Source organism: Mauremys reevesii, linkage group 7, assembly GCF_016161935.1.
Source record: "Mauremys reevesii isolate NIE-2019 linkage group 7, ASM1616193v1, whole genome shotgun sequence".
NCBI lineage: Eukaryota > Metazoa > Chordata > Testudines > Geoemydidae > Mauremys > Mauremys reevesii.
This window is the reverse complement of record NC_052629.1, coordinates 4,395,387-4,412,416: the sequence shown is the minus strand read 5'-3', so window position 1 is coordinate 4,412,416 and position 17,030 is coordinate 4,395,387. Positions and strand designations below refer to the sequence as shown.

General features: G+C 42.8%; 1 protein-coding gene across 2 annotated transcripts in view; it reads right to left on the bottom strand.

The window, feature by feature from the left end:
• WBP1L (WW domain binding protein 1 like) overlaps positions 1 to 17,030 on the bottom strand; it is a 78,733-nt gene that overhangs the window by 13,257 nt on the left and 48,446 nt on the right. For both annotated transcript variants that reach the window (XM_039480792.1, XM_039480793.1), the window contains exon 2: positions 7,950 to 8,052. In XM_039480792.1, the coding sequence (XP_039336726.1) occupies positions 7,950 to 8,052 (103 nt within the window). The remainder of the gene's footprint in view (positions 1 to 7,949; positions 8,053 to 17,030) is intronic.

Sequence of the window (17,030 nt, the reverse complement as noted above, 5' to 3'; positions counted from 1 at the left end):
CCTGTTTATCTGCCCTCAGAGCTGCTGACTTGAACAGGTGACGATGGAGGTTAACTGCAGCTAATTCTTAGCCTCCTGGATGGTGGTGAATATACACACGATGTAACTACTGTATAAAACCTAGAGAGAGACATAATAAACAGTACTGAACAGCCCTGCTCGTAGCTTCATCATCTTTCAACTATAGTCAATATGAGGCAGCAAATCAGCAAACGCTATTTAAGTCTCTGTTTGTGTCCTGGGGAAAAACTATCTAGAGATAAACAACTTCTTTATGCTCCAGATGAAATAACAATGCTACAGGCCTAGTGAGGACCAGCCTAGGACAACTGATCCCCAGTCTCTGTTACTAGAATACAAATGGCAAGTTGAACAATGGCCTCAAATGAATCCAAGGTGCACATCAAATTTCAGAACATGTCCAGGCCATTGGAGAACCAACTCCAAGATAATATTTTACACAGGCAAACCGAAATGGCGAGAGGTGCAGAAGAAGGCTGGAAGTAAAATGACCATTGAGGATATGTCCACACTGCAATTAAGACACCCGCGGCTGGCCCGTGCCAGCTGACTCAGGCTAGCCAGACTCGGGCTAAGGGGAAGTTTAATTGCGATATAGACATTCAGGTTTGGGCTCTCGGACCCTGCAAGGTGGGAGGGTCCCAGAGCTCAGGCTGCAGCCTGAGCCTGTCTACACCGCAATTAAACATCCCCTTAACCTGAGCCCCTTAGTCCGAGTCAGCTGGCACAGGCCAGCCACGGGTGTCTAACTGCCGTGTAACTAACAGGGTCTCAGCACAAATATCCTGACTGAGGTTTTGGGGGGGGGGAGGGGGGAAAGAGGAAATAAAAACAATCATCCTCTCTCAAGGTTCCAGGGAACACATGTAGAGGGTTAGTGAGAAAATGGTTCAGAACAGAAATAATATAAATGGTGTTGTCTGCAAATGGAGAATGTTTTTCATTTATAATCCTTCTCCCAGTGGCTGCATATTAAAGATTTTTTTCTTTCAGAATTGAGGTGATCAGTATCACTGCTCAGGGGTGAAAGCAGCAGAGGCCACAGAGAGGAAATGTAGATCTAGAAATAATTCTAACTACCAAGAATTCTTGCTCACTAAGCACCTATCTGTATAAAAGCTCCAGAATAAAACTGCCAGTAAAACACTATGGCTACTCAGTTAAGCACTCAAAAAACATGAAATGCGAAAATTAAGATTGCACATGCAACCTGACTCGGCTAATTGCACATGTGTTATGACTCATTCTTGATACAATGAGGTTAGTCTTCCAATATACAGTATTTTCCTACAGCCCTAAGTTGTTTTGGTTTGGTTTTTTTACACCCTTTAGGGACTCTTTGCCTTGTCAGGCATCAGACTTAGGGCATATCTACACTTACCATGGATTGGTGCTGCGGTGATCGATACACCAGGGGTCGATTTAGCAGGTCTAGTGAAGACCTGCTAAATCGATCATGGGTCGCTCTCCCGTCAGCTCTGGTATTCCAGAAGAATGAGAAGCATAAGATAAGTCGACGGGACAGTTTCTCCTGTGGACCCAGTGCAGCGTAGACACTGCAATAAGTTGACCCAAGCTACATGAATAACGTAGCTGGAATTGCGTAACTTAGGTCGACTTAACCCCGTAGTGTAGACCTACCCTCAGACTTCAAGTCCAGAAGGGATCATCGTGATCAGCTTGTCTGACATCCTGCACATCGCAGGCCACAGAACCTCACCCACCCATCCTGTAATAGGCCCATAACCTCTGGCTGAGTTACTGAACTCTTCACATCTTGATTTAAAGATTACAAGTTACAGAGATTCCACCATTTCCTCCAGTTCAAACACCAGCAAGTGACCCGTGACCCTCGCTGCCCAAGAAGGCAAAAACACCCCAGGGTCTTTGCCAATCTCACCTGGGGAAAATTCCTTCCGGATCCCAAATGTGTTAGATCCTGAGCATGTGGGTGAGATTCACAAGCCAGGCACCTGGGAAAGAATTCTCTACAGTAACCCAGAGCTCTCCCCATCTAGTGTCTGTCGGAGAAAAACCTCAGTTCTCGCTTTTTCGTTTGGGTGCAGCAAAATCAAATACTTTATTATTTCTCCAGTAATTACAATGGAGGGAGAGAGTGCCATAGGACACAGGGTCACCCCAGTCCTGGACAGGTCTCTCAACTGGTAAACAATTACAACAAGCCTTTATACTTTTGTTACAGACAATAACTAGCAATAATACAGACAGTAGAGAGCAACAACTACATTTTGTTTATACATAAGCCATTCTGCTATCTTGTTTGTCTCACTCCTAAGAAAAGCAAGCCTGCATATTTGGTTATCAGTTACAAGGTCGTAATAACTTTGTACACAGTTCTTTCCCTATGTCTCACACTATCCTTGCTTCTACAAATCTCACGTCATTAGGGTCACAGCTAGCCTAACTCTTGCTAACTGTCTGACATGCATTAAAATTCCCTTCAAATCCTTGTTAATTCTTTCCCTGCTTCCACATGTCCCATTTCTGGCGGCTGGAGATATTTGCTAGTAGTTACAGATGGGCCATATGCCATCGTAGGCAACCACCATAAACTCATACTCAGTCTTGAAACAAGTTAGGGTTTTTGCCCCTACTACTCCTCTTGGAAGGTTGTTCCAGAGTTTTACTCCTCTGATGGTTAGAAACATTTGCCTAATTTCAAGCCTAAACATATCGATGGCCAGTTTATATCCATTTCTTATTCTGCCAACATTGGCTCTTAACTTAAATAATTCCTATTCCTCCCCCTGGTGTTTATCCCTCTGATGTATTTAGAGAGAGCAATCATATCTCCCCTCAGCCTTCGTTTGGTTAGGCAAAACAACCCAAGCTCTATGAGTCTCCTCTCATAAGGTAGGTTTTCCATTCCTCTCATCATCCTAGTAGCCCTTCTCTGCACCTGCTCCAGTTTGAATTCATCTTTCTTAAACATGGGAGACTAGAATTGCATGCAGTATGCCTGATGAGGTCTCACCAGTGCTTTGTATAATGGTGCTAATACTTGTCTCTCTCTACTGGCAACACCTTGTCTGATGCACCTAGGATTGAATTAGCTTTTTTTCCACAGCCACATGACATTGGCAGCTCATGGTCATCCTGTGATGGACCAATACACCCAGGTATTTCCTCTCTGTTGTTTCCAATGGCTAAGTCTTCAGCTTGCAACAAAAAAATCTTGTTTTTAGTCCCCAAATTGATGACCTTGGACTTTGCACTATTACATTTCATCCCATTTCTATTCCTCCAGTTTTCAATTTTATCCAAATCTACTTATGTGATATTCCGGTCCTCCTATGTATTGGCAATACCCCCCAACTTTGTGTCCTCTGCAAATATCACTAGCACACTCCCACATTTTGTGCCAAGGACATAAATGAAAATGTTAAATAAGATTGGTCCCCTGACTAATACAGTGTCAGCTTAAACATTCAAAAATGACACCTTGGGACAAAGGCCAAACTCAGAAATTTCCAGCAAATTATAAGCAATTGAAAAGGGGATTAGAATGGAAATTGTTAGCAACCTATTTACAGTGGCTACTGCACTCTTACTATTTACCACTTGGATAGTGCCTCCCATCTGGGGATTCCAAAAGCACTTCAAAAACATTAATTAAGGCAACTCAACACCCCTGCAACGTAGGTGTTCTCTCCATTTCAAATCCTCATCTAAAAGAAAGGAAGACTCTATTCAAAGTGACATTCTTCATTTCATCTTCTCCTTGTGCTTACCAACAGATAATTCAGGCTGTATAGCTCAATTTTTTGGCAGCAAGGCATTCAAATTTTGTTTTACAAGGGGAGGGATAGCTCAGTGGTTTGAACATTGGCCTGCTAAATCCAGGGTTGTGAGTTCAATCCTTGAGGGGGCCACTTAGGGATCTGGGGCAAAATCAGTACTTGGTCCTGCTAGGGAAGGCAGGGGGCTGGACTCAATGACCTTCCAGAGTCCCTTCCAATTCTATGAGATAGGTATATTTCCATATATTTATTTTATATGTATATTTAAGCTGTTACCTATTTTTAAACACAGCCTGTTCACCTGCTTGACATATGTTCTTTACTCCTCCACTCCACCCCTTAACAAAATAATGCAATGATTTTGCTTCCTATTCTCCCCCTGCTGCCACACACATACCATCATCTCCTTTAACTGGTTCATAACACTACATACCTCTCACTCCCAGTTATTTCTAGAACTTTTCAGACCCCTTGATTTCTAAACCAAGACTCCCTCCAACTCCTTAAAATGGAAAGAGAACCTGCTTACAGGAAATTCTCCCACTGCCCACAAGATGGGATCATATTACAGGAGGCATCTCCAGCCTGGACTAAGTTTCTTTCCATTCCAAAAAGCATTTATTCACATAGCTGGAGTTGCATAGCGTAGGTCGACTTATTGAGAAAGTGTAAACATAGCCTTAATGTGCATTGCAGGAAGTACAAAGAAGTAACATCATCATCATAAGTATGTGTTGGGAGCCGAGTGTGTGAGAGACAGTGTGTGTGTGAGAGAGACAGACAGACAGACAGGAGTGTATGAGACTGTGTGCTGGCTGCTGGAGAAGTCTATAAAGAGACAGCACACGCTCTCTCAAGGAACTCACCTGAAGACTCAGACCACAGCAGCTCTCCTGCTACTGAGCCCTGTCTCCCCTCCCCTGCTCTGTGGAGATGGGGTACATGGGAACGGAGGAGGTGGGGGAAGGGGGACACCCTGACATCAGCAGTGCCCCCAGACACACACACACTGCACAGCAAGCAGGAGGGTCCTGGGAGCAGCTGGCTAGGCATGCCAAGGCAGAGGGCAGGAGCAACGCGGCTGCGAAGCAGTGGTGGGGAGGAGCACCTGAACACACGCCGCTGTGGGCAGCTCTGCTAATCAAGTGCACGGCACTTGATTCACTCCTGAGCAGCCAAGTGACCACGCAGCTTAGAGGGAACACAGGCCCTGAAAAGGTCAATATGAGTTGCAACTTCTCTACAGCTATTTCAGTATATGGATTGCACTGGTTAACGTCAAAAGCAACCACAATTTAAAACGGCAATTTAATCATTCATTAGTAAAAATTATTAATATGAGTCCCTATGCCGGCGGTGTGGAGAGCAAAGCTATTGCCATGCATGCAATGGCTGTTGCTTTCCATATGGGAGAGAGAAGCGTTTGAGCTCTGTAAGCTTGAAAGCTTGTCTCTCTCACCAGCACAAGTTGGTCCAATAAAAGATATTACCCCTTTCAACTTGTCTCTCTAACATCCTGGGACCAACAGGGCTTCAACACCACCACTGCTTTCCATATGGTCATTTAACTGCCCATAATATTTATATAGCATCTCTCATCTTGAAGGATCTCAAAGTGCTTCACCAGAGATACATACCCAGAATCCTGCTGTTCTGTGATTTATGTGGCAATGGATGAAGTCTGTAGATGCAGGGCTGAGCTCCAGAATCTGAACTTTAATTTAAAAAAAATTGTTCTCATGGATGCAAAGAAACCCTTGAAAAAAATGTAAACTGAAGTGATATCTGCCTGGGCCTGCAGCCAGCCTGAAATAACAGCTCTGAGGCAGGAGTTGCCCCATTGAGATAAACTGGGCAAGGACTCAAATCTAAAAATGCCAGTTTGAATCCCTACATTGTTAGCTATTCCCCGATGAACACTTTAGCACATATATCCAGTTAATGCGTTTATTCACCCCATAATCTTCAACTGCCTTCCTCATTTTCCCTAGCCAAATGTCAAAAATGTTTGGTTCCCAGCTACCTAAATCTTCAGATTTTCTGACTGCTTTTATGACGCAGTGAGATATTGTCAATGCAAAGAACTGTCACATACTGATAATGTGGACCCAGTGTAAAATAAACTGAGTTTAATATTGAAAAAATAACAGGCACTACTATGCTGATTGCATTGTTTGCTTTCACTTCAGTACAATCTCCATTTTAAAACATATAGGAAGCTGTCTTCTAATTTCCATATTTCTTCTAAGGAGCAGCTGTATTCAAGGGCCCTGTTGCAAAATTTAGGTCCAGACAAAGGACGAAGCATCAGGAATTACTGCCGTTGAATCTGGAGAGATCGGAACTCCTCATGTTTGTGTTACTACTTTTTACGTAAGTATCTCACTGTGGGAAACAGACTGCCAGTATCAGAGGGATTAAGCAGTAGGTACAACAGTTACATAAAAGCAACAAGACTACAAGGTGTGGTGATAAATAGTATCAGCACATTAGAGATAGGTGATCAGTTCACAATAGTTCCAGGGGGCTTGTGCGCAGGCCCTCCTTTCTACCCAACCCCTTGGTATTATAGAAATATACAGAATATCACCACCCCATTTCTCGGGTCATATAAGATGGAGTGATCTTTCTTACTTCCTGTCCTTTGAGCCTCCCTTTTCCCCTACACCTCTGATAAGAATCCTGCTATCTTTAATCAGCTTCTCTCTCTGTTTGGTGCCCTCCAGAAATAGGCTAGTCTACACTAGGACCTTACATTGGCATAGCTATGTCTCTCGGGGGGTATGAAAAATCCACATCCCTGAGAGATGTAGCTATGCTGGCCTAACCCCGGGGTAGGTGGCACTAGGCCAATAGGAGAATTCTTCTGTCAATCTAGTCACTGCCTCTTGGGGAGGTGGATTACCTATACTGATGGGAGAACCCCTCCCATTGGCATAGACAGTGTCTACACTGAAGTGCTACAGTGCCATTGTAGTGGTTTCAGTGTAAACATACTCTAGATCTGACATCTCCAGTCCTTGTGAGCCAGCAGATGTATTTGCAGCATAAAAGAATCCTGTCCTCCGACTCAATTAGAAGAAAAAATATGGGCACTCTCAGTTCCTTAGGTAAAAAATTAAGCTAGCAAGGAGTGTAGACAACAGTGTACATTAATCAGGGCCCCACACACCTACTCTACATCCATGGAATCTGCCCAGAATCCATTCCTCGCCAGATGAATTGTGCTCCAAATCTGAACTTATTTTTTTTTAAAAGATGAAATTTCTAGTCCTGATGCTTAAGAAAACCTTATAAATAAGGTTACAATTATGTCATGGAATCCGTGACTTCCAGAGATCTCCGGGACATTTTTTGCTTCATCCCTGGGGCAACTCTCAGCTGCTGCTGCTAACAGCAGCACCCTCGCCTTCCCCTGCACCTCCCAGCCCCTGGGCAGCAGGGGGACCTGGAGCACCCAGCCTCTGCAAGAGGACCTGGGACTCCACACAGCTGCTGCCGTGACTCCCCCAAGAGCTCCCTGCCACAGCAGGTGGCAAGGACCCCCAGAGCTGCCCAGCTGCGGCGGGCATGGGAGAAGGGGACCCTGGAGCTGCCCAGACGTTACAGGTGCTGGACCCTCCGTCCCTCCCCATTTTGTCAGGGATATTTTCAGTAAAAGTCAGGGACAAGTCAGAGGGTTCTGTGAATTTCTGGTTATTGCCCGGGACCTGTCCCTGACATTTACTAAAAATATCCAAGACAAAATCTTAGCCTTACTTCTAAACAAAGTGAATCAAATGTAAACCAACCCAGTGTTGTACAGTGCGTCAGTTGCAGATAGCCTAAAATGATGAAAGCTCAAGCTGTGCTTGTCTCTGAAGCTAAAACACAACTGCCTGAGCCAAATGGAGAAGGTTTTTTTTGTTACAAACTCCAAGCATTCTGTCATGGCTGTTGGTAGGAAGTACCACTGCCATTACACCAGAAGATGCCAGGCTAAGCAGGTCCTAATTGCCACAACACTCTCACCCAGTCCAAAGCAGGGATCCAGTTGCTGCCACTGCTGTAGCACAGCTGGATGGCAACACATAAAAGGAATTTAAGAAGGAAACCCAGAAGGCGGCTCAGAAAGGCTCATGGTCATGCAGATTATGAAGGGAGTCTATAAAAGAAGGAAGGACTTACACCAGAGTTCATAGTAGTAGTTGCAACACTGTGACTGTCCACAACAGTGGCCTGTTTCACATATATAACTTTGATTGTTGACGCCCAGGCAGGTTTGCTTGTCCTAAAATTAAAAACAGAGACACACAAGTTACTAACATTATATTTTTAAAATGTAACTCTATAACGCCTTCCACACAAGGCTCTCAAAGCATTTTAAACACATGCATTAGATTTCTCAAGACACTACTGAGGTACGTAAGTATTAACTCAAATTTACACAAAAAGAGAGAGCGCGAAAGCACTGCCCAAGTCTATTCCATAATTGAGATGAGAACCCAGGTCTACCAACTGTATATGGTCCCAGGCTTTAACGACTAGACCATGTTACCTTTTATTACACACCCTCCAGTTCATTTTTAAGATATCACATTTTGTGCTCTGGAAATTTTGTACATAGGAGAGAGAGATTTTGTTCCACATTTTACTCTGTTGTATTACTGAGGCCGCATATCAAGCGGAGGAAATGCTTTATAAATAGAGAATGTTGTAATTTGAGTGAAAACTGCTTGAGTTTATTTAAATCCAAGTGGCAATTACGGTATATTCTTGTAAAACTCAGCTCTGGAATTATTCTCTTATAATTAGTAGCCTAGTTTATATAAAATCAGCTTTCCAGTAAAGCTTCTTCCTGGAAGCTTCAGCATTCTAGGAGTGGAGCCAAATCAGCTGTACTTTATCACCCTTGCAGTCTTCCCTCACTGTGGTTCTCAACCTGCAGCCCAGGTGTGGACTGCATATGTGGCCCACAATGATAAATAGTTGAGTACCACTGGTTTACGTGTTACTACAAATAGGACTATACGTTTAAGTGATGTGTTTTCAAGTACACACCATAATAGGTGAACAACAACTGTCATGTTCTTGGTATTTACCACGGCTAACTGGTTCGCTGGATACCCTGTGTATTTTTTATTCCTTCATTTTAGGGTTTTGTTTTTTTTTAACCAAGTGATATTTCACGTTCATTGAACATACCACTTGGACCAATTATAGTTCATGTAAATGAAACCCCATAAGCTTTTTTTTTTTTTTTTAAAAGAAGAGATTTGACTTTTGGATTCAAGGAACATGTGAGTATCAGTATTAAAACATTCCCACCTTTCCCACCAACCCAATTAAGAGTTAGCACACACCACAAAAGCCACACTTCTGGCTTCAACTCCTCAAGTGCCTGCATCTAAGTAGCAGTGTAGTTTCTAAGGGTACGTCTACACTACCCGCCGGATTAGCGGGTAGTGATCGATCTATCGGGGATCGATTTATCGCGTGTAGAGAAGACGCAATAAATCAATCCCCGATCACTCTCCTGTCACCTGCTGAACTCCAGCTCGGCGAGAGACGGAAGCAAAGTCGACAAGGGAGCTGCAGCGCGCCACGAGGACGCGAAGTAATTTTAATTCGATCTAAAATATGTTGACTTCAGCTATGCTATTCTCATAAAGCCTTGCAAACTGTAAAGAGGTTTTTGAGCATGTGCACAGCTTCATGAAAATACAGAACAGTGTGCTACTTTCCCTTAATCTGAATTGGGGCAGAGGCCATGAAAAGATATCAGCAGCCCACCTGCTTAATAGACAGAATGAGAGAGGGCTGCCTGTCCTGCTAGCTCTGCAGAGGCAGCAGAACTTTCTGCCAGACAAACCTCCCAAAGAGCTTGGCTGCAAGCGACTGCTTTTTCCACTCACAACCCTGCTGTTAGACTTGCTCTGAAATCAAGTTCGTTCAATCATGAAGTGCTAATGCAATTAAACAGTGTTACAAAGTGCCACGCGTTTTATGTTCTTGATTGGAGGGGCTTTTTTTTTTTTTTTTAAATGCTAGACGCAGAAAGCAGATGTCCCACGCCTTGATAGGGTCTTTTCCACCTGTAATGTCTAAGATGACAGTCAAATGTGCAAGTCACTCTGCTGCGCTATCATAGCATTTTACATTTCAATTTCTTTAACCACAGCATTTATTTCCCAACATGCAATTATGGTCAAGGAAATAACTAGAAATGGCACATCTTGCAATGTCTTTGTGGCTGATGTATCCCAAGTCATATCTGTCCACTTACTAACCATTTTTTCCCCTATTAGCCATGCAGCAGCAATGCTATTGGAGAATGAACCGATTCTTTCCTGGCTCATACATCTGCAGAATTGAGACTTAAAATCTGTAATATTGTCGATGATGCACAAGAAAATGCAAAACTTGATTTTCAGATCAGAAATTTGGCTTTGCAGCTGTGACAAACTCTAAAGCAACATTACGTGTGTCAACTGAACAACTGTGAGTTAGAGTCAGAGACAGGCCAGAACTGGAATCTCGCACTGTCATTTTAAGTGTTGCTTTGCACTAGGTCTCACATTTCAAGGAATTAAACAGCATTTATTCCTATACATATTTTCTTCTGTTCAAAGTATAACATTTCAAAGAGCAAAAATTAAGACTTTGTGGCAACAACCTGTAACAAAGATATAAACCTCCCTGGATTGTCTCACTCATTTAAAGTCCAATTTTATTTTGGGGGATTTCATCGTAAGTTGTTCAAACCATATCATCAACCCTCTGAATTCCCCCACTGACTCCTCCTTGCCTACAAAAATCAAGTTTAAAACAACTGCCCTTTCCAGTCCAACGCTGCATAGTATCATCCTTGCCTATACATACTTACAGCAGGCACTTGGTGACCCTGAATGTTTTGTCTTGTTAATTAAGTATGTTGTAACTACCACCAGGCACTTTGTTAAACTTTGATTTCTCACTGCATCCCACTTTGTCCCTTTACGCCACAAGTGATGCAAACCTGATTTAGAGTCTCCCCCTTGCCTTCCCCCGCAATATTCAATGTAGGCGCAGAGGGCTGCATGAAATATCACATTTTCCTCTGTTTATATGCCAGGCTGCCACACACTTAACTAAATCACACAGCCTGAAAACCCTCTTTTCCCACAAGGCCTACAAATGTTAAACTTACTTCAACAACATGCCATTCCCATTCCCATCTATATTATATGAAAGATTTAAGTTATCCCCATCCCAAGTCTCCGAACGTGTTCTTGTTGGGACTTTGCGATTTAGGCCAAGCTCTTCTTGGGCACTGGATGCATTTGTAAACACTCTGTTTAGACTATTATTTGGAACACTAAACACATGGTGCTTATATAATAATTAAGGTAGCCTTCAACTGCAGCTCTTTTAAATGAAGATTAATTTTTACAAAATTGCAGCCATTGAATTATTAGTTACCAGCATACCCCAAACAATGTGACTCTTATATTTCAAATGTCTCCTGGGCAAACACCATTTTAATTATTAATTATTAAAGTGAGGCACAAAAGGAAAAAAAACAGGTGTGAGCAAGACAAAGGACAGGAAGAATATTTTTGTAAGAAGAGAATGCACGCATGCAAAAAATTATTGTCTCATGGAGGCAAAAATTAAAGGATTAATGCATTGTGCTAAATTGCTTTTGTGTCTAGCAGCTATTTTTAGATGGGTAGCTGTAAAGGTCATTTTAATCAGAGAAAGGACTTTCTGTGCTAATGATAATGGAACAATTAGATAGTTGCAGTTTTAAAAAGGACATCGGCAAATGCCGCTTTATGTTTTGTTCTTGCACTCACTTGAAAGTTTTATCATCAGAAATGGGGGAGGGGGGAAATCTTAGCTGACCAATTTCCCCCCCTCGTTTTATTAAAGCATTATTCTTTGCCATAGGTACTAGAGCTGCAATGCAGGGGTTCTATTGGACTCTACTGGCTGTGTCTGGTTGTCAAATAGCAGCAATTTGCAAGCATGCTTCTCCCACCTCAACCTTCACTGGGCTAATAGCAACCATTCTTCTCTGCTGGTAACCTCACCACAGTTATCCATTTACTGTCACCTCCAGAATAGATTCCTGCAGTGGAGTCTACACGGGACTACTCCTGAAGGACATTCAAACTTCGGCTTAGAGCAGAAAGTGCCAGTCTGCTTACTTAGCATTTTGTGCATGTGCCCATTACATCTATTCTGCAAAGACTGATTGGCTTCCAACTAGTACAATTCAAGGAGTTGGCTCTCCCCATAAAGCTCTGTATACTCTGGGTTCTAGACTGCCTCTTTTAGGCTATCCTCCAAAAGCCATGACTATCTGGGACACATGAGCTGAGCCAGTGTTAGGGGATAGCAAGCAGGGCAAATTCCCAGGACCCCATGCCACAGGACTTCAGCCCCAAGCTGCCGGGCCAGGGCTCCAGCTTCAGCCTGGTGGGGCTGGGGCTTTGGCTTCAGAAACGTTGCAGAAATCCAATGTGTAAGCAGGTAAGGAAGGCAGGGTGGGGGCCCACTCTGTTTCTGCCCTTGACCCCAGCAAATCTAATGCCATTCTTGCACCTGCGTTGACAGAACGTTGATCCGTACCATTTTGGGGGCAGGCGTTTTCAGCGGAGGGCCCTCAAGCCTGGCACTCAGTTCCTACACCCACTTGGTACAACAGAGCAAGCACAGCAAGCTGAGGGGCATGCTGCAAGGCCCATCTATTGCTCAGGATTTTTCTGAGGTTGAGTTGGCACAGTCTGAAGATCCTTTCTGTATTATTTTGACATGTTAATCTGGATTATTTTTGCATTACACCTGTAGTATTTATAATACACACTATATAAATAAATAAAAGTAAACTTGGCTATTTTGGTTCGTTTCCCAGTAAATGATAAACCCACTGCTGTGTTGACAACTCCACAACTAACAGGAGACGTGCAAAGCTGTTTTTATTTACACCTTGTATAAACAGTGACTTCAAATTTTATAGTACACTACTTTCAAAACTGTATTAATAAAAGGCTAATTAGGATTTCTATAAACACTTCATATTCAGAATGCTTTACAAACAATCCTTGTAACACTCATCTGGAGGTGGGCGTATGCAGAACTTGAGACAGCATCATTAAGCAATTTGTTTAAAACCACAGAGAACACTAATGCATCTGTGCTGGGATTAGGAATCAAATTTCTTACTCCTAGTTCTGCACTCAGACCTCACTGTGTATCCAAGTCAAACTTAAAGAAGGTCAATTTTGAGACTAAACTACTTAATGCCTCTAACCTTCACACGTATGCTACCTGAACTGCCAGTCACAAACGAGCAATAAATAAGTTTACATTTATATAACTATAGAATGAGAGATACAACGTAGGTGAAGTAATATCTTTTATTGGACCAAATTCTGTTGGTGAGAGAGACAAGCTTTCGAGCTTACACAGAGCGCTTCTTCAGGTCTAGGAAAGGTACTCAGAATGTCACAGCTAAATACAAGGTGGAACAGAAAAGGAGTTAACACATGGCACAAGGGGCCACTCAAGAGGAAGTGGGCAGTAACACATCTACAGTCATAGGACAAAGGAGGGTTATAGTGGGTTACAGATTGTTGTAATGAGCCATTAATCCAGTGTCTTTATTAAGTCCATGATTTTTGGTGTTTAGCTGAGTTATGAATTTAAGTTTCCAGGCTAGATTTTAGAAGGTGTTGGGCACGTTTCCTTGGAGGATGAGGTCAGAGGGATTTTTTTTCACCCTTTACTGAAGCATGCTTTCTTGGGGTATTTGGGTGGCCCGGTCCTGATGCAATCTACTTATCTGGTGGTATGTTCTTGTTTGGTGAACGCGGTTTTAAGTGCATTAGGTGTGTATCCTGGACTTCTCTTCAGAGCACATTCAGGAGTCTCTGTGCTTAGCTGTAGCTAACAGATTTCTTGGTGTGTTTGGGGTGGTTCTGGATCTGGTTTCTTGTATATAATTGTCTGTAGGATCCATTATTGAAACTGATTGTGGTGCCCAGGAAATTGATGCTGGTGTGAGAGTGTTTCAGACAGAATTTAATGGATAGGTGGTGGTGGTGGAAGTTGTAGTGGAATTCTATGAGAGAGTTCAGGTCACCTGTCCAGAGGATGATGAAAATATCATCGATATATGTCAGTGTATCCTTGATTTCATGATGCCTTTGTCCAGAAATTCTTCCTCAAGGCAGCCCATGAAGAGGTTGGCACATCCTGGAGAGCCATCCTACTATCCAGGGCTGTTCCCATGGTTTGGAGAAAAAGTGTTTGTTGTTGAATGTAAAACTGCTATGGGTGAGGATGAAATGGATGAGTTGGCAATGTTTGGGGTGGAGATCTGAGTGCTGTCTACGGTCTTGTAAATATTTGTGGCAGCCAACAAAGCTGTCATTATGAGGGATGCTGGTGTATAGGGAGGTGACATCCAAGGTGGCAAGGATGGTGTTCTGAGCGAGGTTAGCCCTGTAACCATGACACAAGCATCTTCTAGATAACTCAGAACATACAAGAAATTTGAGTTTACACACACCCCTTTTTTTAAACACACACACACACACACACACACACAGTCTTCAACTACCACCTCTGATTTGACCACCCGCCCGCTTCCCGCAACTCCCATTGGCCTGGAACAGTGAACCGCAGCCACTGGGAGCAGTGGGCGGGTGGGCCTGTGGATGGTCAATGTAAACACTGTCTCGTGGCCTGCCAGCGGGTTACCCTGACGGGCTGCAGGTTGGCCACCACTGCTCTTGATGCACTATCCACTGATGTGGAACAGCACTGTACAAACAAAGAGTGTTTGTTAATGTATGGCATTTTCTCCCAAAATCATGCTTTGGTGTTAGCTGCTCCTGATTTAAAGTGATTCTTAAGGATTCACGGTTCCTCTGAAATCCATGAATATACAAAAATTTCTGGCTGCTCTCCAATTTCCATGTGGTTTCACAGATCTCAGGAAAGATCCTAACAAACAGCAACTACATTAATCATGGCCACGTTCTTTTCTTAGTATGAAAATCTCATTAGTTGTGGTCACCAGTCCTTAGCTGCTGACATAGAATCACAGCAATGTAGGACTGGAAGGGACCTCGATAGATCATCTAGTCCAGTCTCCTGCACTGAGGCAGGACTAAGAATTATCTAGTTCATCCCTGATAGCTGTTCGTCTAACTTCTTCTCAAAAACCTCCAATGATGGAGATTCCACAACCGCCCTAGGTAATTTCGTCTACTGTTTTAGAAGTTTTTCCTAATATCTAACCTAAATCTCCTTTGATGCAATTTAAATCCATTACTTCTTGTCCTGTCCTCAGTGGTGACCCTCTTTTACATACCTGAAAACTTATCAGGTCCCCCCTCAGACTTCTCTTCTTCAAACTAAACAAATCCAATTTTTTCAATGCTTCCTCATAGGTCATGTTTCTAGACCTGTAATCATTTTTTGTTGCGCTCCTCTGAACTTTCTACAATTTGTCCACAACTTTCCTGAAGTGTGGTGCCCAGAACTGGACACAATACTTCAGTTGAGGCCTAGTCAGTGCAGAGTAGAGCGGAAGAATTACTTCTCGTGTCTTGCTCACAACACTCCTGCTAATACATGCCAGAATGATGTTCACTTTTTTTGAAACTGCGTTACATTGTTGACTCATTAGTCTGTGATCCACTATAACCCCGCAGAGTACTCCTTCCTAGGCAGTCATTTCCCGTTTTGTATTTTTTCATTGATTACTCCTTCCTAAGTGTAGTACTTTGCATTTGTACTTACTGAATCTCATCCTATTTATTTCAGACCATTTCTCCAGGTTTTCAAGATCAGTTTGACTTTTAATCCTCTCCTCCAAAGTGCTTGCAACCCCTCCCAGCTTATCATTGGCAAACTTTATAAGTGTACTCTGTATGCCATTATCCAAATCATTTATGAAGCTGTTGAACAGAACAGACTCCTGCGGGACCCCAATCGATATGTCCTCTCATCTTGACTGTGAACCACTGATAACTACTAAGTACAGTTTTCCAACCAGTTGTGCACCCACTTGATAGTAGATTCATCTAGTCTGTATTTCCCTAGTTTGTTTATGAAAAGGTCATGTGAGACAATATCAAAAGCCTTACTGAAGTAGAGATATCAATCTATTGTTTGCTCCCATACACAAGGCTTGTTACCCTATCAGAGAAGGATATTGGGTTGGTTTGACATGATTTGCTCTTGACAAATCCACATCGACTGTTACTTATTACCTTCTAGCTGCTTACAAACTGATTATTTGCTCCATTATCTTTCCAGCTATCGTAGTTAAACTGACAGGTCTGTAATTCCCCAGCTTGTCCTTATTCCCCTTTTTATAGATAGGGCAAATATAGTACCTTTCTCCCGTCCTCCACAAGTTCACTTAACGATTCCCATGATGAGATTTGGGACAGTCGCCAAAAGTACTTTTATTTTATCATTCTAATTCAAACTAATTTTCCTTATCTGGCCTCACCAAACTACCCAAAATCAAAGTAACCATGCTCACTTCACAAGTTTCACTCTGCACCATTGTGGCTGGTCTTCATCATACAGCATTAGTCTGTGTTCAAGCACTGAATTAAATGGACACTGACAGATACGGCAATTTCCTGCAATATCCTTAGGAGAGCTTACGGAATTAAGTTTAAGTATGTTTGGGATCCACTGTATGGTTTTTGTGGGCCAAGATTGTATGCAACTTCTCTCTAAGAGGGGAACAGGGATGCGAACACAGGGAAGTGTTATGAACTTCAAAGTAGTACACTGAACAATGTGCTAAACGATGGGCTTATGGGGCAAACAGTGTCAAGTGATTTGCCCGGGAATCCATAGGGGGAGGTGAATGCTAATTCTTCTCGTCTCCCCACCCTGATTATGGAAAAATCCAGCCTTTTGATGCCACACCTTGAGAAGTGGACCATTGTCTACGGATAACCTGTTCCCAGAGTCTCAGGATCAAAGGCACAAGCTGTAGAAAGCAAAGACTAATCTATTCATAGATATGCTAGTTTGGAGCGGAGGCTGTTATTACATGAACCTGTAACAGAGACAAGATGGGTGAGGTAATATCTTTTATTGGACCAACTTCTGTTGGTAGAAGGGACAACAAAACGGCAATGAACTTGTTACTACAGAGAACTCCCTTGATTGGGGCTTGATGGAACTGATTCTTACCAGAGCCCTCGTTGGGGTGATCTCTGGTAAACTTATTAGCATGCTTGTAAATTC